The following is a 26,710-nucleotide window of genomic DNA, read 5'->3' as shown; positions in this document are numbered from 1 at the left end:
GGTAGCCTCTGTGGTAACTTGAAACAATGGGTCGGCCACTGAGGGAAGTCCTTAAAGATCCTAATGTTCTGGAAGAGCTTAGAAGGGACCCTGAACGATTCGTGTGAGTATATGAGAAATATATTGTCCCTGACCAGTAGGAGAAATTCTTTGTGTTTGCTCTACTAATTAAGTCAACGTCTGTCTTCTCAGTATATCATGAATGTAAGTGATATAAATCGGTTGGCAATACTTAAAAGCTTAAGTTTTTTGTTGTCCGTACTCTGCCTGTTGGAAAATTTCCCTCGTGAAATTCTGTTTGCAGTTAATTATTATTCTGTAGGATCTGGCTTTATTAAAACATTTTGGGAAGAGATTCTGTCATCCGTGGCCCATCTTCATTTCGGTTTGACGTTTGGTGCAAAACTTAGGTTTGGTGAAGGCGAATGAATCTCTTCTGATCGCATCGAAAAAAAGTCGAAACATCATCCACATGCCTCATCCGGACCACTAAGTCTGTAGGCTTGGTATAGTTAATTAAAACACATACGAACTTCTTATGCTGATTGTCAAGAACAGTGGCAAGAGAATTACAAGCGTTGCTTGGATTTCTGTTTATAAAAACTATAGATAGATATTAGAAAAAAAAAAGACATTGCATTTTATTGTATTTTCCTGTCTTAGCCGGTTTTCAAGACAAAATTGCTAATAAATCATTTTGACTTAGTGAATTGTTACATTACATTTTTATACGTTCTTTTTTTTATTTTAAGGAGTACTTTCTAGTTTTTATGTAAATCGAATTTTTAGTTTGAATATTTATTTTATCTTGTGTTCGTAATACATGCCTTGGGTGAAGAGGGAATCCACATCTAGGCTTCATAACTTCCCATCTTGGAGGGATATATTTACGGTTCTGAATTTCCTAGAAAATAAAATTATAAATCCTTATTGTAAGAATTAAGAAAAGGAGAAAAGAGAAGAAAGATTGCCCAGTCTCTTTTTAATATCTACACATATAAGATTCCGCCCAGAAGATGGAGTGTTTTAACGAAAACGTCAAGTTTTAAAGAGGTTTTGAAAAAGGCTTGGGATTAACCACTGAAATTTTTCCAGAATTACGCAGCACGCATCTCGCCCTGACTCGTTCCCTAAACCTTCGTATATAAGTCAGCTGGAATGTCACCGAAAGTATCTTCATCAATTTTTGCCCTAGGGTTTGTATCACTGGATACTTGGTTAGCGCTGCCCACGTAATATTCATTGTCAGTTACGATAATAATTGCCGCTGAAGCGACCTCTCTCAAGGCAGAGAAAAATTATGATCGTCGTCCAGTCCGAAATAAACCTTCGGCAGGTGATAATCAATTACTTTTCCACAGATGCTCTGTGCTTCTTAAAAATGGAAATCTTGAACTGTATAAGCTCAATAGTTATTATTATTATTATTATTATTATTATTATTATTATTATTATTATTATTATTATTATTATTATTATCATTATTATTATTATTATTATTATTATTATTATTATTATTATTATTATTAAAAAGAATGGCCTTGAAAATAGACCGAAAATACGGTCAGAAGCGTTGATGCCTCTAAAAAAAATCTCTACAAAGACCACCACCCAAGGACGACACTACAAAGATTCTCTACCACTCGAGAACGAGGCTTACATCCAGAAACTCTACGGATATATCACTCCATGTTTAACTTACATCCGCGTATACCAGAATAAAACGTGACTATAAACTATTGCCTTTCTCCTTATCCAGATTATGTACGTCGGCCAGCTCTTAGCGGATATCAGTGAGAAGAATTGAAAAGACCGTATAAAATCAATTCCACTGATGCTGCCATTCTTTTTAACAGGATATGCTTAAAAGAGGGTCTACTCCCTTCATATTATTATTATTATGTTATCATTATTATTATGCAGAACTGATACAACAACAAATTCGGTCGAAACGTAAGTTAATTTCCCCTAAAACCTAGTAAAAAAATTTGATGTCGATTTATCTTTATTATTATTATTTTCCATGACAATACCTTACTAATGTCATGAACAGATCCACAGGAGCACGATTTCTTGGGTGGTCTCTGGTACCTGTAGACAGTCTTCCACGGTCCTCGGGAAGACTGTTAGCTAATGTTTTTTTTTTCTATCTGCATGTTTTGGATGTTACTTTTTTTCTACCTGCATGTTTAAACGTACTTGATCCGTTTAGCAAATCTTTGAAAGCGTTATTTTAAACCTAAAACTACATTTCCCTGGTCTTAAATTACGCTGTTTCAAAGAAAGAAGGGAGTCTAAATGACTATGGCGCTGCGTACTTACTTTAATTGTGGTGGTGGGTGATTAAGCCTTCCTCATGCCAGCTCGGGCCCTTATCTAAAGGCGACCTGTAAGTGTGGAAAGGCTCTTCAAGAAAAAAAAAAAAAGGTCTGGAAAGGAATTTAGGACTCGGTCCCACCAACGGAGACACACCCACTTGATAAAGACGAATGAATTAAAATAAGGTTTGAACCGGTAAATTGCCTTTGCAAATCCAACTACGTTTTACGTTAAATACTTATATAGTTCTGAAAACTTGACGACTTTCATTAATTAGCGGCATAAGAATTCTGATGAACTACGAGGTTTTCCAAACTTAGTTTAGCAGCAGTATTTATGATAAAATTGAGGTCCCCTATATTCCTAATTACTTGACGGTAATTCAGTAAACAAGCGAGACTTCATCTCTAGAGTGATGTGAAAAGCAAATAATTTTAGTACTTGATGTTAAGTTTGGTCACAAGATGCTAAAAGTTGCAATAAATGTTCTGGCAAATCGCCCGCTTAAAAACATCGATCTTCAAATCCAGTAATTTTGTATATTGAATATTTTGATATATTCTTATAAGTACACGTTGTCTTGATCTCTGTAACACTAAATGTTCATAACCACGGCACTGAAACAAATTTTTCAGTGAAATTCCAATGATTAATTATGACGGCGCTTTCACCCAGATACCCGGTAGGGGGGTTAGTGCCGTCAGTGCACCTCTTGCAGTGCACTGTAAGCATTACTTAAGGGTCTTTGCAGCGTCCCTTCGGCCCCCAGCTGCAACCCCTTTCATTCCTTTTACTGTACCTCCGTTCATATTCTTTTCTTCCATCTAACTTTTCACCCTCTCTAAAAATTATTTCATAGTGCAACGTGCGAGGTTTTCCTCTTGTTGCGTCTTTCTAACCTTCTTATTGTCAATTCCCCTTTCAGCGCTGAATGACCTCATAGGTCCCAGTGCTTGGTCTTTGGCCTAAATTCTATATTTGGCCAAAATTCTATATTCTATCCATCTAATGAAAAATAGTAATAATGATGAAATGTGGTGAAGAAACACTTTAAGTATAAGATAAAACTTCGATGTCACCCAGCGAACCCCGTCAGCAAGATTCAGAGGCATCGGATCCTTATTTGTTTCATTTTCGTAACAAAATAATGCAAACACCAACTGACTCATTTCCTCTTGCAGGTTCAAGGAAGCTCCATCCGTCGTCATAACGATGGTCTCATGGCCTACGCACGTTCGGCTGAGGTTGGAGGACATGAACTCCGCTGCAGTTTTGGCGGGCATCCCAACCAACTTCCCGATCGCTGGTCCGATGTCGTATGTGCTGGAGATTCTCTCGACGACACTGAATTTCACGTAAATATTATTACCGTTCTACATCCCCCTTGTTAAGTTTGTCTTTTGTTAGGTTTGTTTCATCATTTTTTTTATTGTGAGCGTTACTAAGAAAATAACGATGCTGATAGTCCCAGATAAAGCTCAATGCTTATTCATGCATGCATTTTTTTTTTTTAATTATGCAGAATGAGGAACTCTTGGTCTGATTTTCGGGGGCGATACATAACGTCCCTAGGATCAGGACTATCCATCTTGACTTTCTTTACTTTAACGTTGTTTCGATGGTATGGGTGCACTCGTCATGATAATATACTTTGCAGTTTCGCTGTAAATCAGTACAGTATACAGTCATATAATTTTTAATAACATTCTGTAACACTGCGAGCATGCATTTGTGGTTATGTATTTCTCCAACTATTATTATTATTATTATTATTATTATTATTATTATTATTATTATTATTATTATTGATTAAGAGATCCTGAAAGGAAATCTTAACCAGGAGATAAAAGCATACAGTATCCAAAGCCTTTTATATTGCTGTGATATTCGCTTCCTTCCCATAGCTACAAACATTATATGAGAAAATATATACTGTAATTGAAAAAATACCGAAGCGATAAAAGTTTTAGATGCAAAACGAAAGATAAGTAAAAAGTTACAACCGGTCGTTTTTTTATATCAAGTTTCTGAGAGATTCTGTTTTGGTTTTAGACTATTTATCTTTCACATAAAATACAAAACGTTTGGTGCCTGTCTTTTTCAACTTTATTCTATTTGAAGTCTGAAAACGATTCGAAAAGATAGAGATGAAAGGTGCTTAAATTATTATTATTATCATTTGCCCAGCTTTCTTCAAAGTTTAGTTCATTTTCATGGCAGTCTGATCACTTGACCCCATCATTGATGACCTTGGCCTTTTCTTCAGAGGTCATAGGCATAAAATTGTCTCAAGAAGGCAATATTTCAAAATCATAATTTGTTCTGGGACCTGGCGTAAATGATTTTCATCAATAAAATTTACGAATTTTGCAAAATTTGAAGCAACGAAATGAATTTAGCATAATCTATGTTAAAGAGGACAAAGTGCAAGATATTTCACATAAGGAATCTTCATTTTGACGTTTTTTTTTTTGTGATTTTTTTAAAAGGAATTGTTTGAATTGGTAACTTTTTAAAAGATTAAATTTGTATTTAAACACTTTAATGCAACAAAAAAATGTGCAATCAGTTTAGATTTGGCTATCGTACACATGGACTTTTCCCTTATTGCATTTGTTTAAATTTTACTTACTTTAAGTAATTCCTGCAATACAGAAATTTTGTAGTTTTTTGTTCTTTAGTCACCAATGGCCTGGTAGGAAGAATCTTAACTTTGAAAATTAAGTAGTAGTGCGTTCAGTTGTTCTATCCCTCCATCTACACACACAAACACGTTTATGTGTTAAGTACAGTCGAAGGATTTTACTCTGATACGAAACAGCTCGTTGTCTTACCTACAGTAAAAAAAATCTTAAATTTGGACAAGTTGCTCAAAGCTCGTACACGGAATGTTCTCTTCTGATCTGCAGGTACAAGCAGGTAGTTCCTCCTGATGTCACTTTTGGAGTCCGTTTACCCAATGGCAATTGGTCTGGAATGATCCGCCAGGTGTTTGAAAAGGTTGGTAGTACTTGATAACACTGTTGGTAGTCCTGGCAAACACTGAGATCAGTGACCGAAAGATTATTAGGCATGAAACGCAATGAGTTTATATGTTACCACCTTAAGCCTGTGGAAAGAAAACGCCAAAACTACAGAGTTGGAAGCTGATATACAAGCTGTAAGCCTAAATTGTATCCAAGCTGGGTAATGCATTGTGAAAAATGACTACATGTGGCCCAGGTGCAGATATGTATGTAATATATATATATATATAGACAGTATATATATATATATATATATATATATATATATATATATATATATACATACATACATACATACATACATACATACATACATACATACATACATACATACATACATACAGGGTGTAACAAGAGTTTATGCAAATATTTTGAAATGAAAAAGTCATTCTGAGCAGAAAATGTTCTATAAACATATATACATTTTAAGGCTTCATTTATCGCTAGGTGCGTTTCTAAAATGACCGTTATCATTGAACGGTCAAGTAACTTTTTTTTTTATCTTTTATTAGTGACGAGCCACGAGTTCGGGATGTCTAGTGAGTAGTCAGGGATATGGGAAGAAGGGCTTATGAAGCGCGTTAGGAAACTCAATTGTTAGCCTTATAATTATGATTTTCTCTTGCAGGTTACTGAAAAATGTAACATTACAGTCCCTTCAACTAGTAAATCACCTGTGAACAGACTTCATGTAATAAATTTTTGTGATTAGCTTTACGTATCATAAATGTCTAGGCAACATATTTGTGATCGATGAATTTAGCGCAAACTGCCCTGCTGCCGCGTCACGGTATTGTTGAATCAGGAGTCAGGACTAGGCCTACGCCTATGCTGAATGAGTGATAGTGACAGTAATCAAGATGACAAGGGATTGTAGGTTGGGAGGATACTGCACTTTGAATAATGTCAGCTTTTTTACCTCTTTCGATGACTGTATGAGTAGGCTTCCTTTGACAGGAATGAATGAAGAAAGTGAGTTTTTCATAATGTTCCCATTCTTTTTAATCTGACAGAGACGAACGTTTTCATTGGTGCGTTTTTCCTTTGACTGGTGTGTGATGAATGCTTTTGATGGAGAAGGAGAGATTTTTGATAATACATTTTAAATCCTTGATTGGTGTTTAATGAATAGGCTTATCTTTTATGGAAGGGAGATTCTATCAGGCTTGCTTTTCTTTTCTTTATCGGAGTCCAGTGAATACCATTACAGTGACGTAGAGGGAGATTTCAATGATGCATGCATTTTTTCTCTTTTATTCAGTATTTCAAGAACACATTTGATTTGGAGGTATTTTATTCACATCAGCCTAATCGCTGATTTCCTTTTTTGTATAACAGTGGAGTTCACAACCGTGTAATCTAGAAATGGAACTGTTGCAAAACCCATAAATACCTGAGCAGAAAATGTTCTATGAACATCTTATCTGCATATTCCACATTACTGGAACGGTAAGTCATTTTTGTCTCCAGTTTCTTGCTCTCAAAATGAATCCAGGGGATGGAGTTTGTTCACTTGTTAACAGTGAACAGTCTTTTCCACCAATATTATATTGGAGTGAAAAGTTGCGACTGTTCATTTTGTAACAAGTGAACTGTTCCAGTAATGTGGAATATGCAGATAAGATGTTTATCTCTCTCTCAGTTCCATATCCTGACTCCACTACAAAAAAGGAAATCCGATATACATATATGTGTGTGTGTACGCCTTCTTGGCCGTTTCAATGATAACAGTTAACTTTTAAAAATTCACCTAAGATCCAAACAAGAAATTGGAAGACCTTAAAAAACCCGCGTTCATAGAACAAGGAGGTTTTTTGCCGAATGACTTTTTCTTTGATTTCCCAAAATGCGTTTGATCATAAACCCGTGTTACACCCTGCACATACAAAAACACACACACACACAACACAGGGCACACACACACACACACAGTGACATATATCTACATATATATATATATATATATATATATATATGTGTGTGTGTGTGTGTGTGTGTGTGTTTATATATGCTCTTGAATCTAGCTTAGGGTCTGAAATGTGAGATTCACTGACCATCACCAATTTTGATTAGTTGTAAAATTTTAAGAAATCTCTTTTAGGTGTCTTTATATTTTCCAGTTCATTAGCTTGATCTGCCTTGACAGTTAGCTGTTGTGAGCTCTCAGTCACAAGTGAATTGTGTCTGTCCACAAAATAATAACATTCAAATATGTCAAATTTCAATCCATACGGAGATATTTCTGTGTACTCCGTAAGTTTGAGTTGTTTTGAGAAACCATTCAGTGTCTTATCCTGGCTGAGCATTATCATTGCGTGGTAAAATTTCTGTAAACAAACGTTATTAAAAATCTCTGCATACATCTGAATATCATATTTTTTTAAATGTAAAATAGTTTATGTGTAGCTTTTGTGTCGTATTTTGTAGTAAATACAAGTTCCTTACTAAAACCTAGTACATAGACAGAAATGGACTCATATTTTCACTCCATTTTTGTTACTTCTCTCTCTCCTCAAGTACTGAAACAGGATTTTAAATTATTCAGTAGGGCAGTGACGTAGCACTTATCATTAGGTCTGTGTGTTTCTCGCATTTAACGTTAGTTGTCGCAAAATAACCATGTTTAGAAGACAGGGTGAATGATGTGAACCCAACAAAGGCAAAATCATAACTAACTCTTCTCAGACAACCGAAAAAGTACAACAAAACAAAACATTTCTATCATTGGTTGATTGGTGCTACTTTGGCTTGTTATCTACGCGGCACCTCTGAGGTGCTAGTGTTAAACATTGCGGAAGCACAATGGGACGCCGTGTTTAGTACTAGCCTCTCGGTGATCAAAGATATAGTTTATTAATATAATTTGTCGACCACATAATATAAAAATGGGTGTATATAATACTTTGATCCCGAGGGACTAGCATTAAACACGGCGTCCCATTGAGCTTCCGCCATGTTTAGTACTAGCACTTCGGAGGTGACGCGCAGATAACAAGCCAAAGCAGCACCGTTTGATTTATATGTGATTGGTGGCTTACTGAAGGCTTTGGTGTCGCCACATATTTTTATCATATCCGAGAATTAATATAAATTATACAATCATCTCCTCAGCTTGATTAGCATTTGACTGATTTATAGTAAGTCTTATAAATCAGCTTTCAGGTTTTAGGATTGTAAGAGAAAATTGACCTTTATGGCAATGTTCTCAAATTCTTGATGTATAGTTTTTATGCCTAACTTTGTTTACTTGTGTTTCTTGAAAATAGAATCATTTTATTCTATTTCATCCCGTATTGGCCCGTAGTATCAATTACAGGCTTATAAACCATCTCAAAAAAAGCCAGCGAGTTTGACCCTGTTCCGTAGAACGTTTTAACACTAGCAATTTATTTTCATTCTGACTCACAGCTAAGCTTGTATTCTCTTCCTCAGGAAGTCGACATGGCGCTGGGACCCTTCCAGGTCATTGAAAGCCGAAACCAGGTCGTAGACTTCACTACTCCCTTCTATTTTGACACCCTGTCTTTCATGGTAGCCAGAGGAAGCGACAAGATCGACCCCTGGGGATTTCTTATGCCTTTCACTGCTAATGTGTGGGGAGCATTCTTCCTGTGTCTCCTGGCCATTTGTCTGGCTCATTTCGTGTTTGATCTCACCCAGAATCCACCAACGAGACTGGCGCACAAGTTTGGGGGCATTGTCTTTGACTATATTCGACCTCCAGTTAACCAAAGTTAGTGGGTATATTTTATCTCGTTTGTTTGCATGTTAGAAAGTTTACGCAAATCGTCGTTGTGTATTTTTACAAAATGTTGCCAAAGATGAGCCTCGTAACTAGCAACGACCAATTGAATTTTGGGAAACACTAAAGTGAAGTTTAGGTTGGTGGAATGCTCAGCCTTATTGGAAGTTTGAAGTCTTGGAATGCTCCTTTTTGTGTTGTTTCTCATATATCAGCGTTCAGATACTCTCAGAGCGAAAGCATCACATTGATGGTTGGCAATGATGTGTTTGTTAATAGCTACATGAAACTAGTCTCGGATGGAAATAACTAGAATCTGACTGAAGATGAAAATATAAAAGAAGTCAAGTGTCTCAGGAAAGTCAAGATATGCCCTTTTCCTTTCATGGGCTTTGTAAAATATGAAAATATTTGAATGATTATGAATTTTTCTTAGGCCTCAGTAAGAAACATCTTAGTGCCTGTCTGTGTGAAGATATGCGTTGAGAGAGAGAGAGAGAGAGAGAGAGAGAGAGAGAGAGAGAGAGAGAGAGAGAGAGAGAGAGAGAGAGAGAGAATGGTTTAAGAAAAGACTAAGAGGGTAGTGACATTGAATGTTTGGTATGTTTTAGGTGGAAAAATTACAGGTGCGTTACAGAAGAAAGATATTAAATGCAGGTAATTCATCAGTATAAATATTCTTTGAACGTAATATATATATATATATATATATATATATATATATATATATATATATATATATATATATATATAATATATATATATATATTACATATATATATATATACACACAGGCTACCTCTTTTACATTATGTCCATCATTGTCTCTACTTTTACTTTTGGTATGTTTTTTTACTTATAGTTCCTTTAAAAAACTTGTAAGTCACATTCGATAGATATATTTAGTGATAGTTGGATTTATCAGTTAGGTGCAGATTGGAAGACTATTGTAAGCAGGTCAGCGTGCATTATTCTCATTGTTGTTTTGCTGTCTGTTACTGACGTTTTATATAAGGCAAAAAGAAGCGGTCTAGATGACAGAGAAAATGGGATTGCCCGATTTCTCCCAACATGGTCTAGTGTTCATTACACTTTCCAAAGTGCTTTAGTACCTCTGTTCCCCGTTACATTTCTCTTGACGTCACCAGTGAAATGTCCTTGGTGGTCAGTTGACTGGTGTGGGTCCTAGCCTTGGTTAAGGGCATGGGGCTAGGAAACTCATCCCAAAAGACTTATCGAGAACTAGGTTACCACTTTTTGAAGTCACCCTTCAAAGGAATAAAGACTCAGAGTTAAATTATATACATTGATTCATTTGTAGATTCATTTATGAACATGAAACCCTTCATATCATTAAGTAATTATCTCTATCGTGAATGTTCCTCAGTTGGTGAGATATATCGAGAGTTTTGCGTGAAATCTTAATAGCGTTATGCTCATTGAAATCCACTAATCGTTGGAAATGTTCCGACAAACGTTCATACGGATGTGCGTGGCTATTTGAAGGATAACGTTCTTTAGACATTTATTTTGTAATTTTTGTGTAAGCTGTTGAAAGTTAATTCCATTTTACCTTACGTCACCCCAAGAACAGGCGTTATTAAGATGATTTCCCATTTTCTTTACACTTAAAATTAACTTTATTCATTCTTTTATGGTTTAATCTATGTTTTTTTTACCCACAGAGAAGTAATTTAATGAAATGTTAAACTATGAAAAGATCTGAAAATCAACTCTTCTTTTCTTCAGAGTTTAATCTACCCACTGCATTTTTTCCAAGATGTCACTAAGAGAAAAATTTTTATTATTATATATTTTGACCGGTATTCAGGCTAGTCAGTATCACCTCGCTTTACAACCTCCGATTGTGATGAATGGCAGTGTTCGACCACCAGAAAGGATGCGTGTCTCGCTATGACGAGCAGGAAGAAGCAGCAAAAAAAATCGGTTAAAAACAGGCTTGCGTGCCACTAACTACAATTTGCATGGTGAATTTTATGCATTACGGCCCTCTGCGGCATTTCATTACGTTGTGCAGGAATAAGAATGACTTGCTAATCATGCGTTCGTGTTAGCAAGGACGCTTTTCCACTGATGCCAAATGAAGTTATTAGATAGCGTATCTTTCGTCTGTTTGAACGTCAGCTCTCAACGCTGGTTAACTCGTGTTTTGCACGATGTCAAGTTTAATGCCTGCATTAATTCGTCATGCGACTAACTAGACATAAAGAAAGATACTGTCTTGCGAAATGAATGAAACAAACATTACCTGTTACTTGATGTTTTGAAAGTTTTCTGTACGAATGTGACAGTGACTGTTGCGTTGTTTACACACATTTACACACACACACACACACACACACATATATATATATATATATATATATATATATATATATATATATATATATATATATATATATATATATATATATATATATATAGCATTAAGCTATAAAATATATATATATATAACTTAAGCTGAAAATGTCCTTTAATACCCAATCCTCTCTACCTCGGAAATAATATGTTTTCATATATGTTACCCTTGTTGGCCTTGTGGTTTAAGGCGTCACTGTAGTCCTAAGTTCTTGTTCTTCTGTGGTTCGAGCCCACGAGACGACGAACTTATTGTTTGTCTAACCAGACCAAATACTCAAATTTATAGACTCACGGGGCTGGCCCAAGGGTTGTTTTCAAATGACAAGCGAAATTGGAAAGGTAAAGTTCAGACAGCTTAGTGGAAAGAGACCGGTAAAACGGATGAAAAGCAATAGGCAGAAGCTGATGCAGCTGGGGACCAAGAGACTGGAAAAAAATAAGAATATCACATGTTTAATGCGCTAGGCAAATCACTCTGTAGGTCCTGATTCTGTTCACGTTTATGATAGCCACAGATGGCTGTTGTAACCTACTTTCAGAAGCAAATGTGTGAAAATTAGTGCCTCTTTATAAGCAACCTTGGCAGCCAAAAGTCAGAAGCTGCTTCTCATGTCAAAGAAAAGGATACCGCGAAATGATTGGATTTAACAAATAGAAGTTTATGTACCGTACTCTTACCTTCCAGCTATTCGCAAGAAAGTGAAAAACAACTGGAATCGACCCTTGGTGGGCTCGTGGACGATCATGGCCCTGTTGCTGAATTTCTGTTATGTGGGAAACCTTCAGTCAATGATGGCCCTGAGATACATCCCGCATCCAGTTCAGACTGTCAGGGACGCCATCGAAGCATCGAACCGGAAGCTGATAATTGAATATCATACTTCTTACGCAGATATCTTAGGGGTAGGCTCATGAGCTATTTCTTCTCTAGTTTAAGGATAAAACTTGTATTAAACTCTAGGGAAATAAATCCAGAGAGAAAGGTTAGTGAGCAAATGAATCTCAGAATAAGGGATACAAATGGAGGGACCCAGATTGAAGATAATGCAGTCCACTGGCGATGGGATGACTACTTTGAAGAGTTGCTTAATGCAGAGGATATAAGAAAGGCAGGACATGAATGATGCAGGAGTGGAAGGGATTAATGTAAGTTTAGCAAGTTTGTGGAAGTGTCTACTTAAAATGTAAGAAGGGCAGTTAGAAGGTTGGAGAATGTAATGCGTTAGGGGTTGGTGGGATTACTTGCATGTTGATTCGGTGGAGCAATTGTGTTATTGAGTAGTTAACCAAGATTTGTAAGTATCTGTAAGAGAGAGAGAGATTTCATTTGTAGTAGGAAATAGGGGACAGAGGTGACTAACACTTACAAGGGCATGCCGTTATTTAGTATACTTAGGAAGGTATATTGTTAAGCTTTAAGTGACAGGTAGGTCAAATAAAAGCAGGATTGATTTTGGAAAATTTGGTTTATACAAGGAAGAGGGTGAATGGCTCATTGTTTTACCAAAGAAGTTATGTGAAAGGTCTGTGAATACAAGAAAAGGCTCTTTATGGTATCCATGGGCCAAGTTCAAGGGTATGGTAGAACTGATAATACGATGTGGAAGGTGTTGAGGATGTATGGTATAGAATGTAATTTGGTTAGAGCCATCACAATTTTTCTCGACGAAAGCAAAGCCTGTATTCATATATGAAGATGGAAGAGTGATTGATTAAGTGCACAAGGGGTCCACTAAAAAGGTGTGATATGTCTGTGGCTGTTTGATAGTTTTATGAAATGCTGATGAGAGATGTAGGTGCAGGTTTCCGGAGTAATCAGGTGGAATTCGAAAATGAATGTTCTAAGGGTAAGATTACAAGGGTAAATAGGAAGCGATGAATGCCAGTATGGGTTGTGGAAGAATGGAAATGCATGATTCATATTCGTATTTTGGAGTAAATGTTACTGATAATGTTAGGATGAGAGACAAGTCAATGACACGACATTGATTAAGGGAAGACGAATGCTTGTAGCTTGCAACAATTAGAATGTATGAAAGGATTTAGCCAACTCCTCTATGGAAAAAAGTATGGATATAAATGAGAGAAAAACGCTGAAACTTTAGAGAGACATTGATTTCGTAGCACCTTTTTTCTATATTGAACGGTTGGGATGTAGATACTACAAAGATGTGACGAAGACTTTAGCATAGGTAGATGGTCAGAGTGTTTTCGTAACATGGACAGAATTGATTGAGATAGGTAGGTGAAAAGTAAATATGATTTGCAAGTGTTCAGAGGAAGGATAAGGAGACTGAGAAAGTGCTGCTGGATTATGTGAAAGAAATATAAGAAATAAGTGTTCGGGTATCAAGGAAGCACAAATGTATGCATGGAATAGGCAAGTGGTGCATTACGTACTGTAGGATGATTGATGCACTGAGCTTCAAGCCTTTTATTTAAGTATATAAAGAGGCAGATATTGTTAAAGATTTCTGCATGGGGTTTTACACTTGATTCAGCCTACATTATGTCTAAACAATCAACCCTTTCGGATTTCTTGTTTGCAGAAAAACTCGTCTGTGGCAAATCACATTCGTGAACTAAGTAATGTTTTGTTTTCATCACTGTAAAGTTACTTTTCATGTTATAATGCTGGTTTTGATGTCATTCCGTAACTGAACGATTGTGTTTTGTCATAATGTGTTCTTAAAATAAAAAAAAAAAGTAAAAAGTCCAAATGATGAAGTTAACCAAAAAATTTCTGCATGAGACGTAATTTCACGGCACTGAGATCTCAGTTAATGGAAAAGTTGTGCCATACTTTTACTCCGTTAAAATCGCAAAGGGTCAACTACGACCTTTCATTTTATGTGTCGCTGCACTGTCTGTTGTTTTATTCCCCAGAGGGTTCCTTCAGGAGACCTCAGGAAACTCGACGACCAGGGAAAGGCCGGGCGGTATGTGAACCTCAAGATGCGAGATTTCATGAGCTATTATCCTCTCGTCAAAGACAAGGGCTACATACAGATATTCGACGTCACGACCTCACTCTTATACTTTAACGAGTATTTCTCCAAGACGGGTAGGGTAGTATATTATAATATGTTCTTATACCTTTATATAATAAAGTCTATAAATATTTTGCTTATTTATTTTTCATATTTATTTTGAGTTGGTAATAGTTTAAAATTTTTATGCTAATCTCTCGCCTTTTATTGGGTTTATTTTATGCAATGGGGTTATTTGTTAATATATATTATTGATATATTTGCTTGCATGTTATATTTTTAAAATTTTAAATCATATATATTTTGTGTTTTATGTTTGTATGTTTATAGTGATTGTATATCATAATATTATTTTTGACGCTTTAACGACAGGAAGATGTGACTTCTACATAGCTAAAGAGAAGTTCATCCCGACTTTGCATTCCATGGTCAATCGGAAGAATAGCCCACTCACACCAGCCATCAATGCCAGGTGAGAGAGCATCCTTCAGTTTTGTTTAAGAATAAAGAATAAAGGATGTGGGTATAGTAACTTCGTGGTATGTGCCTATGAACTGTTTGCTCTCTGCCGTGATGTGAAGAGTTCCTGTTTTGTTTATTGTGTCGAGGTAGTAGGGAATTTGTAGTTCAACTGGAATCTACTTATATATCGATATTATTTTTTAGTTCTTTGCCGTTTATCATTGCTTCCTACACCAACATGGTGAAAGGATGACTTTCCATATGGTATACATTTAAAAAAAACCTTGGCTTTCAGATGAGGAGATAGCAGAGACTTTAATTAGGAAGCATGTTAACTGAAGCAGTAGGAAAGCTAGGAAATAATAGTAATAGTTAGAAGACTATTTTGAAAAAGTAACCATAATAGGCAGGTGATTTGATACCCATGATTGTAGTAGTCAGGGGGCATAGTCAAGCGATTGCTCGTTTGTGATAAAGCATGAAATTTGGCACATATGTAGAGTTGCATATTATGAACATTTTCAGATGTGGGGGCAACTGAGATTATGCCTGTGTCAGCCGTGGCAGCCATTTTCCAAAATGGCTGCCATATACCATTGTCGAGATTCGGGGAATAGGGTTGCATGTGTGTAATAAGTCTCTTTCTGGGTAAAAGTTCACCAGAAATGTATCAGAGTATTTCATACGTATTTGCAAATCATAGACAAGAAAAGTTTTTTCCAGAAAATTTATTTTTATAAAGAGCAGGTGATAATAATGGACATATTACTTTATCGAAATAGACGTTTTTGAAGTCATACAATGATCATATGAAGAACTGAAATCATTTTACAGCTGACTCACAAAAGGTTCCCTCAGGTCATAGTAAACAGCATGTGACATGTGGTCAGATGCAACAAAATCTTACAATACAGTTAAATAACAAAACAACAGCAGGTAAAATACAAGTGGTTTGTTCACGAGTCAATCTTGCACACATTCCCCTTCACAGAAGCAGAGGGCAGTGCAGTGCAAATCTGTTTCCTTGCACTTGCATCGTTTCTTGCAGCCCTTCTTCAGCCGCATGACACCAGCTCCTCACATGTTTCTGCAGCTTCAGGGAATGTGGTCCAGAGTGGCTCATAGGAGCCATCTTCATCCCTGATCCAACGCCAGCTTGTTGGTGGAGGTAGCTATGGCTGTGCAGCCAGCATCTGACCCCAGACATTACCACCATGGAAGGCTGCCCTTCGGACATGTTCCAGAGCAGCATAGGTAGGTGGAATGCATTGCATCAAAGTCTTCCTCGCAAACATCTTGCTTGCTTTGTTCACTTTGCTGTGTGTACTACTGCGATCATAGAGGAGGACCATATATATCTGGATGACTTGCATTGCCTCCCCTGGAATTTCAGTTGGTGCATCAGTCAGAGTCAACAGTGCATTGGTGAGCTCTGGGGTAGTGTTCCAAGTTGCCCATGCCCTACAAGAGAGGACACACTGAGTGAGGGCAAGAAACATTGGACGTGCACGAGCCTTGCTCGGACCCAGAGATGAAGCTGTCGCATGAGTGGCCAAGAAACAGAGGGTTTTGCCTGTCCCGAAAACTATCCAAAGTTCATCTTCATTTAACAGTGACAGAACTACCACATCTGTATCTACAGTTCGAACAAGAATCCGATGGTGGCCGTGCTGAGCAGCGTGGCATGCATGTAGCACCAAGCAAGTATCTGCCTCTTCATGTGTACTCTCTTGGGCTAGAGCGAAGAGTACCTGCTGTCCATCTGTTACCACTAGCACCTTGCCACTACAATAATCAAAGGAGTCAATGACTGCCTCAAAAAGGAAATGGAAGCGCTCCAGTTTGTTGCTGTCTACACACAAGAAACTGCATATTTCTTGGAATGGTTGCTGACTTGACAACATGCCTTCTCACACCTTTTCCGTGTTTCGCTCTGGCTGTGGATTTAAGTGAGTCAGGAATGTAGTTATCCCACACAAGGCCAAGATGTGAGCAATGTTGAAAGCTGTCCTTGGATGTAAGGGATGAAAACTTGGTTTGCATATTCCTCAAATGTCTTGGCTGTACCAGGTTTCAGCATCTGCACAACCACAGCTCCATCAAGAACCTTGGTAATGACATTGGGTGCATCTGCTTGTCTCTCTGACTGGTCTTACAGACATCTCAGCAAGTCACTCTTCGTCCCTAGATGAAGTCTACCCGATTCTGAGAGGGCAGGGGGGACATGCCTGATTCTCATGTCTAAAAAATTCTTCCAAATTGCCATCTCATGTTTGGCAGGCTATCTAGAGTCTTGAAAAGAGTTCCACATCACTGTTGAGAGGGTTCATCTGCTTCTTGGTTTTGGTGTGCTGTTGGCTCTTGATGCCAAACAAAGGTAGCTTGTTGCAGTGACTGGTGTCATTAATTGATTTGGTTCTGCCTATGAGACACTCCCTAGTGAATGCATCAAACCGCTCCTGACCAATTTGTTTGACAGTGCGAATGGTCTCCTACTACTGATGCATCTGGAATTTCTTTGGTGTCAAGGACAAGTAAGTCCTGGCTGTCCTCTTCAAAGGGGTTTCCCAGTTCCCTAATGACCTTCACGAGTGAGTGTACGCCTTTTACGAAAGACTTCTGTACACTTGGAGCTTGCTCATAATGCATTGTGTCCTCCTTTATCTGGTGCTGAACCTCACTTTCATATTCATCAATCAGTCTGGCAGCTTCTGCTGCAGAAATAATCCAACTCCGCAAGGAATTTGGATTCTCTGTGAGGCCAATGGCTCCTCCATCACCTTTGATATGAGCATTGATTTGCTCATGTGCTTGATCTTTGGCAATTGCACAGAAAGCTCGGTTAGTCTTCTGCACTGTAAAGTGACCAACACTGAATTCTTTATAGACCTCTGGGTGTTCCTGTGGAGGATGAACCATGTCTCCCAGGTGCACAGGTATCCAATATGTATAGTTTGTATGGTCTAAGGCACAAAATCACATAACAGGCTCTGTTAGAGCACTGAGGTACATTTCAAAGTTTGCCTCTCTCAGGGATTGCACATAGGTGAGAATGCATAGTTCAAGTGCCAGTGTTGTTGCCCAGCACTGGAACTGTGGAGAACTTTTACCTCCTTCCTCACACCAGTCCTCAAGATTCAGAGGAACTGTACCTTCCCCTGCACAGGCAAGACAATAGCTTTCAAAGGCATGGTGCTGCAGCATGTACAAGGCAGCAGCTGTGCTCTGGCGAGCTCTTTTCGTGCGTGTAACGTGTGCTGATCAAAGGAAGGTGTCTGCTGTTCCTGGTGATGCTACATCTGCTTGTACTAGAGCTTGTGTCCAACCACTTCCTTGCAGCCAGTCACCTGCTGTTTTCAAAGCTGCCATTTCAATATGCAGCCCACTGAACATCACAACAAACTGATCTTCCCCATATTTCTGTGGCCACTTCCATTGTATTTGTTTTAGCAGAGCATGCAGTGGCTGGTTGAATGTCAGAACTGGAAACTGACCAGGATTGAGATTGCTCCACTGCATTTTTTACCACATCATTAGGGTGCCTTATCATCGCCACAGTGTGAGCACTCTCTTGGAACAGAGGTAGTAGAGCAGTTGGGGTGATGATGTGGGTCCTTGGTTCTTGGTGGTGCATGATATGCTGCCCATGATGTATCTTCCTATTCCTATTTCTCCCCTGCTTCATCTTCAAGAGTACATCTCACTCTCTTCAGCCATTTGTACTGCTTGTCAATATATTTCTCAATGAGGTTAATGAGGTCGGTGGTACAGATGCTCCTTTGACATCAGAAGCAACTGATATTTCATCCTTGTTACATTGCACAAAATAATCATCATTTCTGCCCATGTTAATCATTCTATAGAGGATTGAGCGCATTCCGAAAGGAAATGTCTCTCAAAACCAGTGGCATATGGCGGCTATTTTAGGAAAATAGCTGCTGTGGATGACACAGACATAATTTAAGTGCCCCAATATCTGAAAATCATCAAGACATATTAGTCGACATGTTTGCCAGTTTTCATGCTTTTATCACAAAATGAACAATTGTCCTGAAATTTTGAGCTATGCCCCCTGACTATAGGTCGAAGGCTTGGTTTCCAGCTTTGCAAAAGGCTGAATCAGCAAGCTGAAACTGCATTCTTTCACAGAGGAACCACCGATTACCGTTTCCCTCTGATATGCAGCAAAGGAGTTCTCGCCGCTATAGATACATCTGTAAGGCTATCTTCTAAGTGGATAATGAGAGCACAGACTGTAACTTTAGATTTGTGTTAGGCTTTAGGAAGGTTTCATAAGACTGGGTCAGTAATGTGGTGGGCTTAGATACCATGAGGTGCCTGGCAAGGTTTACTGTGACAAAAATAATAATAAAAAAAAGATAAAACTTTGGCCGCAGGTAAAATAGGAGCGAACATGTGGCCACCACTCTTTCCTTGTCTGTTGCAAGCTGCAGGGGGTCGTAATAATTCCTGGGTGCTGCTTAATGCAAACGCAGCCCAAGGGTTTTAGAGAAGAAAATATTTGGGGGTGTTCAAGGTAAGAAATTTGAGGGTCGGTCCGAATATTGTTGAAACAGGGTTGTGGAACAGAATATGAACCACTGCTAATCTCTCAACTTTTATGAGGTTTATTATGCAATGGGATTATTTGTTAATATATGCAGAAAATATATTTGTTTTCTCTTAAATATTACTTGTATGCTGCATTTACGATATTATATATATATATATATATATATATATATATATATATATATATATATATATATATATATATATATATATATATATATATATATATACATATATATATACATACACACACACACACACACATATATATATATATATATATATATATATATATATATATATATATATATATATATATATATATATATATATATATATTACAAGCTTGTAGTCTACCATAGTTTTTCTCTCTTATTGAAGTTAGAGCGTTGATTTATTTTTCCATCTGTATTTTACTCCTATCTTTATCACCTGACTTTTGTTCCTCTTTTTCGTAAATGGGAATTTTAGTGTGTGGAAACGTGGTCTTTATCTTTGATAATAATAATTATTTCTCCCAACAGAATTCACCGTATAGTAGAATCCGGTATGTACAAGTACTGGGTCTTCAAGAACAGCAACAACATAACGGCTTGTGCAAATCCACCGATGAAAGTTGTGCAAATGGATCCCATTGGCATTGGCAGCATCTGGGTAAGATATTTTTTCTATATATGCGTAGCGTCTGCTTTTATAGTTACATAAATTTTCATCCATCACAGCATTAGGTAATGACAGTAGTTTGTTGTGTTACATCTGTGTTTAGTGTGCACAGCATCTGGTTAGTATTTTTGCCTTTATTGTTTTTCTTAACATCTTCTCAGTATTCTTTTATTTGTATGTATGTGGTACCAGCCTACATTGGTATGTTTGTTAGGCAGTGCAAGGACAGACAGTTTGGCAAAGAGTACTGCATCAAATGTTACAGAAAGACTGACTCCTTTGCCCCTTCTTTCTTTCTTTTTCTTTCTTTAGTCTTAAGCAGAAAACCTCTATGGACAGAATCAACAGTCTATAAACCCAAGGGGGCTCCAAAGGGAATCAGCCTGCAGAGAGAGACAAGTTATAGGAAAAGATAAATAAATAAATATTAGGGAATAGAAAATAAAACAGGTACGCTTGAAATCCAGGAGACTTCAGCAGAGACCAGGAATGAATTTGTTACTCGCTTAAATATTTAGAGATCAGAAGACTCCACAACTGCACTAGGCAAACTATTGCACATTTTAGTTGTAGCCAAGATAATACTCCTAGCAAACTGAGGAGTATTAGACCTGTTGCTAGTAAACGACACGCTGTTTGCAGCAGCAACCTGCCTAGTGTTGCGAGCAAAAACAGCCAGGTCAGATAAAGAAGAGTGCAGAGGATGTTTGTCGTTGTAGTACATTTTATGCAAAAAAACATAATGAACTCACGTTACGTATATTCCACAAAGCAACATTAAGGGTTAGCAAAATAAACTTGACAGATGACATCCAAGAATCTGAGATGAGAGTCAGCATCCGAAGACCATACTGGAGAACAGTACAGTACTCCAAACAAGAAAGAAGAAAGGAGTTAAAACACTTGGGTATAATAACCTCATCCTGAAACATTCTCAAACATTTCCACTAGATACGAACTTTTTGAGAAACCGAGAAAGCAATATTATGTATAAGCTTCTCAAAAGGTCATTTTTTATCGAAAGTTACACCTAAAACCTTAAAAGAGTCACTGACATTTAAAGCCATACCATTTCAATTTAAATCATGATGCAAAGGCAAAGGTATCCTGGATAGACTACCTATCATACTTTGAGTTTTAAAAGGGTTAAGCTTCATGCGCCAAAGCCTACTCCACTCATGAATCCATGACAGATCTCCATTCGAGGACTCTGCAACCACAGACCTGAGAAGGAATGACAGCTAGAAGAGTAGCTTCATCGACGTATGCAATCAGTCTGTTCTCCAGACCTTGCCACATGTCACTAGTATAGATAATAAATAGCAAAGGTCCAAGAACACCACCTTTAAGGACGCGTGAAATGACATTACTAAAGCTACTATACTGGCCATCAACACAGACCTTTGGGTTTTGTCTATTAAAAAAAACCATTGAAAATATTAATAAAAGATCCACAAATTCCCAATAATCTAAGTTTTGTAGATAAGTGCTTCGTGATTCAGAGGGTCAAAGGATGCCCTAAAATCTAGACCTACCATGCGTGTCTCTGTTCCCTCATCAAGAGCACTCTGCAAGAAGGTAGATATTGACAAGAGTGCGTCGCAAGTACCAAAGCCTTTACGAAACCAAAACCAAAGTGTAATGCTGGCAGTAGGTTATTATCTTCAACAAACCTACAAAGACGCTTTGTGAGCAGCTTCTCAAAAGCCTTAGATAAAACAGGGGTAATTGAAACCGGCCTCTATTCAGAGAGGCACTCTGGATAAAAGTAAGGGTGGCCTGGCAAAACCCATGGGAAAGTCTGGCTGGCAATATCCAGAAAATGTTGAAAATTACCAAGCCATCTCTCTCATGGGTCTGCAGTAACATGCTGAGAAGATGGGAAACTGGCCTCTGTTCGCCTGAGGATTGGACACGCGTTTGACCCACGAATTTCTTATGAACAATCAACCCCCGCCCTACTGTGATGGTTGTTCGGTCCCGTTGACTCTACGACACTTGCCGGTAATGTGTCCCAGTCTTGGAGACCTGCGGAGATAATGCCTTTCTAAATGTCATGAGGGCGACGGCAATTACCTCTTCTTTAGTCCCCTTGGACAAGAAGTAAATTGTTACCATGTTCAATTTCGTAGAAGGGGCTGCACTTCGTAACAAAATATAATTTATTTTGAATGGCACACTATACTGTTACAAGAGCTTTTATGACTAATTAGTTTTATAACGTATGAAATTTATTTTTGATGCCATTTTTTAGCTTTTAAAGAAAAAAATTATTTTACTAACATGTTTTTCGTTGTAGATGACCGTTGTTGTTATGACACAAGATATTAAATCAATCAATAAATCAATCATTTTATGTGTAAGCGTGTGTGTATAATATCTAGGTGATTTCGTTTCTGGGTTCCATTTTAGCTTTTTGCATGAATTAAAACTGTACTCCATATACCATTCCCTTAAATTTTCTTTGTAATTACAGAAACGATGTTTTCTCAAAGAAGGTAAATTATTACATTTCTTACGCATAGCACTAATAGTTTTCATGTAAGAACCTCCCAGTCAAAAGTTTCCCTTCATGACATCAACTGTGATTTTGTTGGTAAAGCTTTTTGAGGATAAGCAGGTTAGATCACTCATGAAACACATTGGAAGATGAGAATCCCATGTTCAGCAAGTGAATAGTAAGAAGATTAACTGGGTTGATCTTCGAATTCATGATTTTTGTGGAGGTACAGCATTTCAAAGAGTGTTACAGATCCCAATTGCTTCGTGTTTTTAGGAAGCCTAGAAACTAATCATTTCTCATAAACATTACTAGAATGCTCATTCAGTCTTTCGAGATACCCCCTACGCTTGTCGTGAGTCTACAAATGTACCTTCCCACCATCAGCTTATTTCTTACTAATATACACAAGACTAATTTTCTTCCAGGGCCTTGCTGTAATTTGGGCAGCCGGTATGACCATTGCAGCCATCGCCTTGACTGGGGAGATGGCAGTTGCTTGGCTGTCCACAAACAAACGCTTGGAAGATACGAAATAGCTGTGCGGAAGAAGACGTGACACTCCCCTGATTCCTCCTTGATTTCAAAGCCAGGAACTCCCTTGGATGTTTTCTGAGGACAATTTTTGTAGATGCTCTTTATAACTTCGAGATGAACAAATTATATCCATTGTTTGTGAAAACTTAAAAGACAGAAGTCTCTGGAGGTATTTGGAATACAGTAGAGATGAAGTATATATCCCAGATTTGTAAAAACTTCAAAGGAATTGCTTTGTTGTAATGAACTTTTCAGGTTTCCTAAAGCCATCTTGCAAATGACATTTTTTGACGAAATTCGAATTTGTTTATTTCCGTATTTTTATGTTATGTGGAATGAGAGGCCCTGTGAAGGAGAGGAGATGTATATGCATATGTGTATAGTAATGAAAGGGATATTAATTCAATTTAAAATTCATGATGCTTGCTTATGAAATGAGCATAAGATGAATTGGCAGTTGATGATAGTGAAGAGAAGCTGCAAACACAGGTGAACGAGTTTGGCGGTGTTTGCAAGAAGAGTAAGTTTAATGTAAGTGCTAGCAAGAGCAGTGTTATTGGGTAAATGAAAGCCAGGAAGATGGAGCAATGAATGTTAGTATGGAAGGTGGACGAATGAAAGTGGTGGATTCATATAGCCGTTTAGAAGTAAATGTAAAGAATGACTGTACAGTGACAGAAGTGGTGAGTCTTAGAATATGAAGAACACCGATAGTAGCAAGAGTTGGGATGTGAATAGGAATAACTGACAATATTTACTTATGGAAGTCAGGTGTGGTGGTAGAATGAATTACTGGTGTAATATACACAAAGAAAGGTTGAAAGAGGAAGAATGATGATATAAGACGAAGCCGTCCAAAATTAGCATAGGTAGAAGGATGAATGAAAATATAATGAGATGGTTTGGTCATGTGGACAGAGAAGTGTCAAAAACTCATTTTATATGTGTAACCCCATAAAGGGAAAAACAGATGTAAAAACAGTTCATGAAGATAATAATGGCTTGGTCATGTGGACAGACTGAATGACGAAAAAGCATTAGATGGAAGGAAAAAGTAAGTGGAATGGAGCGGCCTTTATAACCCGGAATGCAGAACACAGGTATATGTACAGAGAGGTTGGTAGGTTGGCGTGCTGTTGTTGGACCATTTATATAGTGGCTGATAATGTGGAAATTTTATGCCCTGGGGGTTCTGAGTCACTTAAACAGCTAAAGAATAAACAAGGCAGTGACTTGTTCGTCTTGTTTTCCCGTAGAGCCATCCCATTAGCGATAAAGGTTTATCAGTTAGAAAATTTGTATGTTGAACATTCGGGAACTAAATTTCTTCTTATTATTATTAATAATTATTTTATGGAATATATAAGCAGGGATTCACACTTTTCAATAAACTATATGCGAAGAAGAGAAAAGGCGAAGGGGGAACAATGAGTAAAACAATAATAAAATAAACAGTTGAAATAGTAATGAAATAAACAAGTATTGGTAGTCATAAACAAATAGATAAATACATAAAAACACAACAGGGAAGATGTCCATGTCAGGTTTCTGTCACAGTAAGAATCTCTGAAAACATTACGACTATTTTTGCTTCGCACTGCGTATTTAGTTATCCATCATTTCTGTGTAATTTATGTTGGATATATTGATCTCAATATAATGACAGCATGCTGGACAAGGCCACAGCCAAGTTTGTTTTATTAACCCAAACATTTTAACATGTTTTATTGAATAAGTTGACGCAAATAAAATAAGATAATGAAAGCTCTGCTATTAATTCTAGATGAGCCCCCAGATCTAGGAAAAAATGTCCTTCCATCTTGTAATCAAACCGTTAATCTATAAGCTGTCCGTTCATTTATTACATTATCGCGCGACAACATCCTACATGTCACCATGTGTTTGAAAATACAAGCTTTTAAAATTGTGTGTTGTTGACAGCTCTGGATGAACGAATCTGTTCAACTGTCAGTCGTAGCAACACTTGACAACTATGGGCGCGCAGATGGGGATAGGGTATAAATAGTCGTTCGATTGTAGGGAGTAATAAAGCTTTTTAATATATTCCTTCTTATACCCCAGGTTTGTATAGTTCGGAAAAATACAAATTACTTTTAAAAATTGTCATTTTTAATATATTCCTTCATGTACTTGGAAGACAGTCTCAGAATGCCTCATGAACAATTATAAGTTCATTTGAGTAATATTACTGTAGTAACCACAATAATGTTAATATTGGAACAAAAATAGATTTATCTGCGAAATCCCCGTTGATTTGAACGAAATCGAACGCAAGTTCGCCCAGGTTGAGTGGCACTCCATCTCCGGCTATGTGTATGGTGAGCGGTGGAACGCTTCCTGGCAGGATTGTTGTGATATAACCGTGTGTTGGAGAAACGTGGTGTAAATAGTACGAAATGTGGTTTGTCTAACAGCGGAGCCCGCCTACTAAGTACTGCCTAGCATATATTTCTCGAAAATAACCTACATATACATACGCACACCCCCACACATATATATGTATATGTGTGTGTGTGTGTTTGTACGTATATATGCGAATACTTTCCGGGAGATCAATCATCTTTCAGAAAAAAAAAAAGCTTGCCTGTTATGTTTCTTATTGATTCCGGTGATCCCTTAGTTCACTAAAATTCCCAGCTTAATATCCAAATTTTTCAAATTTTGCTACACTACTCAAATGTGGTTTTAATGGTTATATATAGCAAATATGAAACGAAAACATCTCCACCAAGCCCTCTTGATGACGTCATACAACCTCCACCTAGAGTCTAACTTGACTCTCTACCTTTGGCCAAGTGCTACAAATGTCAAAAATTATAATTATATATTTATATATATATATATATATATATATATATATATATATATATATATATATATATATATATATATGTGTGTGTGTGTGTATGTGTGTGTGTGTGTTAAATTCTTGTGCTAGTAAGATTTAGGAAAACATATTCTTACACACGAGACAACACTTTTCGTCATATGCATATTTATTCATCAATGTTTGATATATCAGTTTTTTTTTATAGTAACTGCACTACAGACAGTGTTTTTCTATAATATTAAAACTGACAGACAAATGCGAACTTTCCTAGTGACCAAACAAACGCAAGCAGGACGCCTCCAAGAGTAGACTAGAGGATGATGTGCATAGACTGGAGTGAGTACGCTATTAATTGACTCAAATCAATTGTATTTTCGAAGTACTTTAATTCCTTCATCTTGAAAGAAAATAATTTTGGCTGTATTAAAAAATTTCGGCGGTTTTTGCTTTTATTTTTTCTGCGTTTAAAATTTCTACAAAAATTTTGGGAGAACGTTTATCAAGGTGATGGTATTCAATTTGTTTGAAGGGAATTGCGTTGCATTTCATATTTCCATTTAATCCCTTGTATAAACAAGATTTTTGTATATTTTGCTGGTAATCGACATTCAGTTTTCTGGACTTCCATTTGTTTTATTATTTCGTGGTCTTCGTTTAAAAAAAAAA

The 26,710-nt window shown here is 37.2% G+C and overlaps 1 protein-coding gene across 2 annotated transcripts in view; it reads left to right on the top strand.

Moving 5' to 3' along the window:
- The window catches only part of LOC136825496 (probable glutamate receptor), a 34,833-nt gene extending 9,953 nt beyond the window's left edge, over window positions 1-24,880 (top strand). The window contains exons 2-10 of one of the 2 annotated variants that reach the window (XM_067082049.1): window positions 2-103; window positions 3,501-3,674; window positions 5,229-5,319; window positions 8,778-9,078; window positions 12,155-12,372; window positions 14,356-14,533; window positions 14,832-14,931; window positions 20,018-20,147; window positions 23,085-24,880. In XM_067082049.1, the coding sequence (XP_066938150.1) occupies window positions 27-103; window positions 3,501-3,674; window positions 5,229-5,319; window positions 8,778-9,078; window positions 12,155-12,372; window positions 14,356-14,533; window positions 14,832-14,931; window positions 20,018-20,147; window positions 23,085-23,195 (1,380 nt within the window). In that variant the 5' untranslated portion in view covers window positions 2-26 and the 3' untranslated portion in view covers window positions 23,196-24,880. Of the gene's footprint in view, window position 1; window positions 104-3,500; window positions 3,675-5,228; window positions 5,320-8,777; window positions 9,079-12,154; window positions 12,373-14,355; window positions 14,534-14,831; window positions 14,932-20,017; window positions 20,148-23,084 lie in introns of those variants that run through there. The other variant, XM_067082051.1, reaches the window with a different exon arrangement.
- Window positions 24,881-26,710: the final 1,830 nt, after the last annotated feature.

The sequence above is a fragment of the Macrobrachium rosenbergii genome, chromosome 37 (assembly GCF_040412425.1).
Source record: "Macrobrachium rosenbergii isolate ZJJX-2024 chromosome 37, ASM4041242v1, whole genome shotgun sequence".
Lineage (NCBI taxonomy): Eukaryota > Metazoa > Arthropoda > Malacostraca > Decapoda > Palaemonidae > Macrobrachium > Macrobrachium rosenbergii.
The sequence above is the reverse complement of the archived record's forward strand: the minus strand, read 5'-3'. Positions and strand labels throughout refer to the sequence as shown.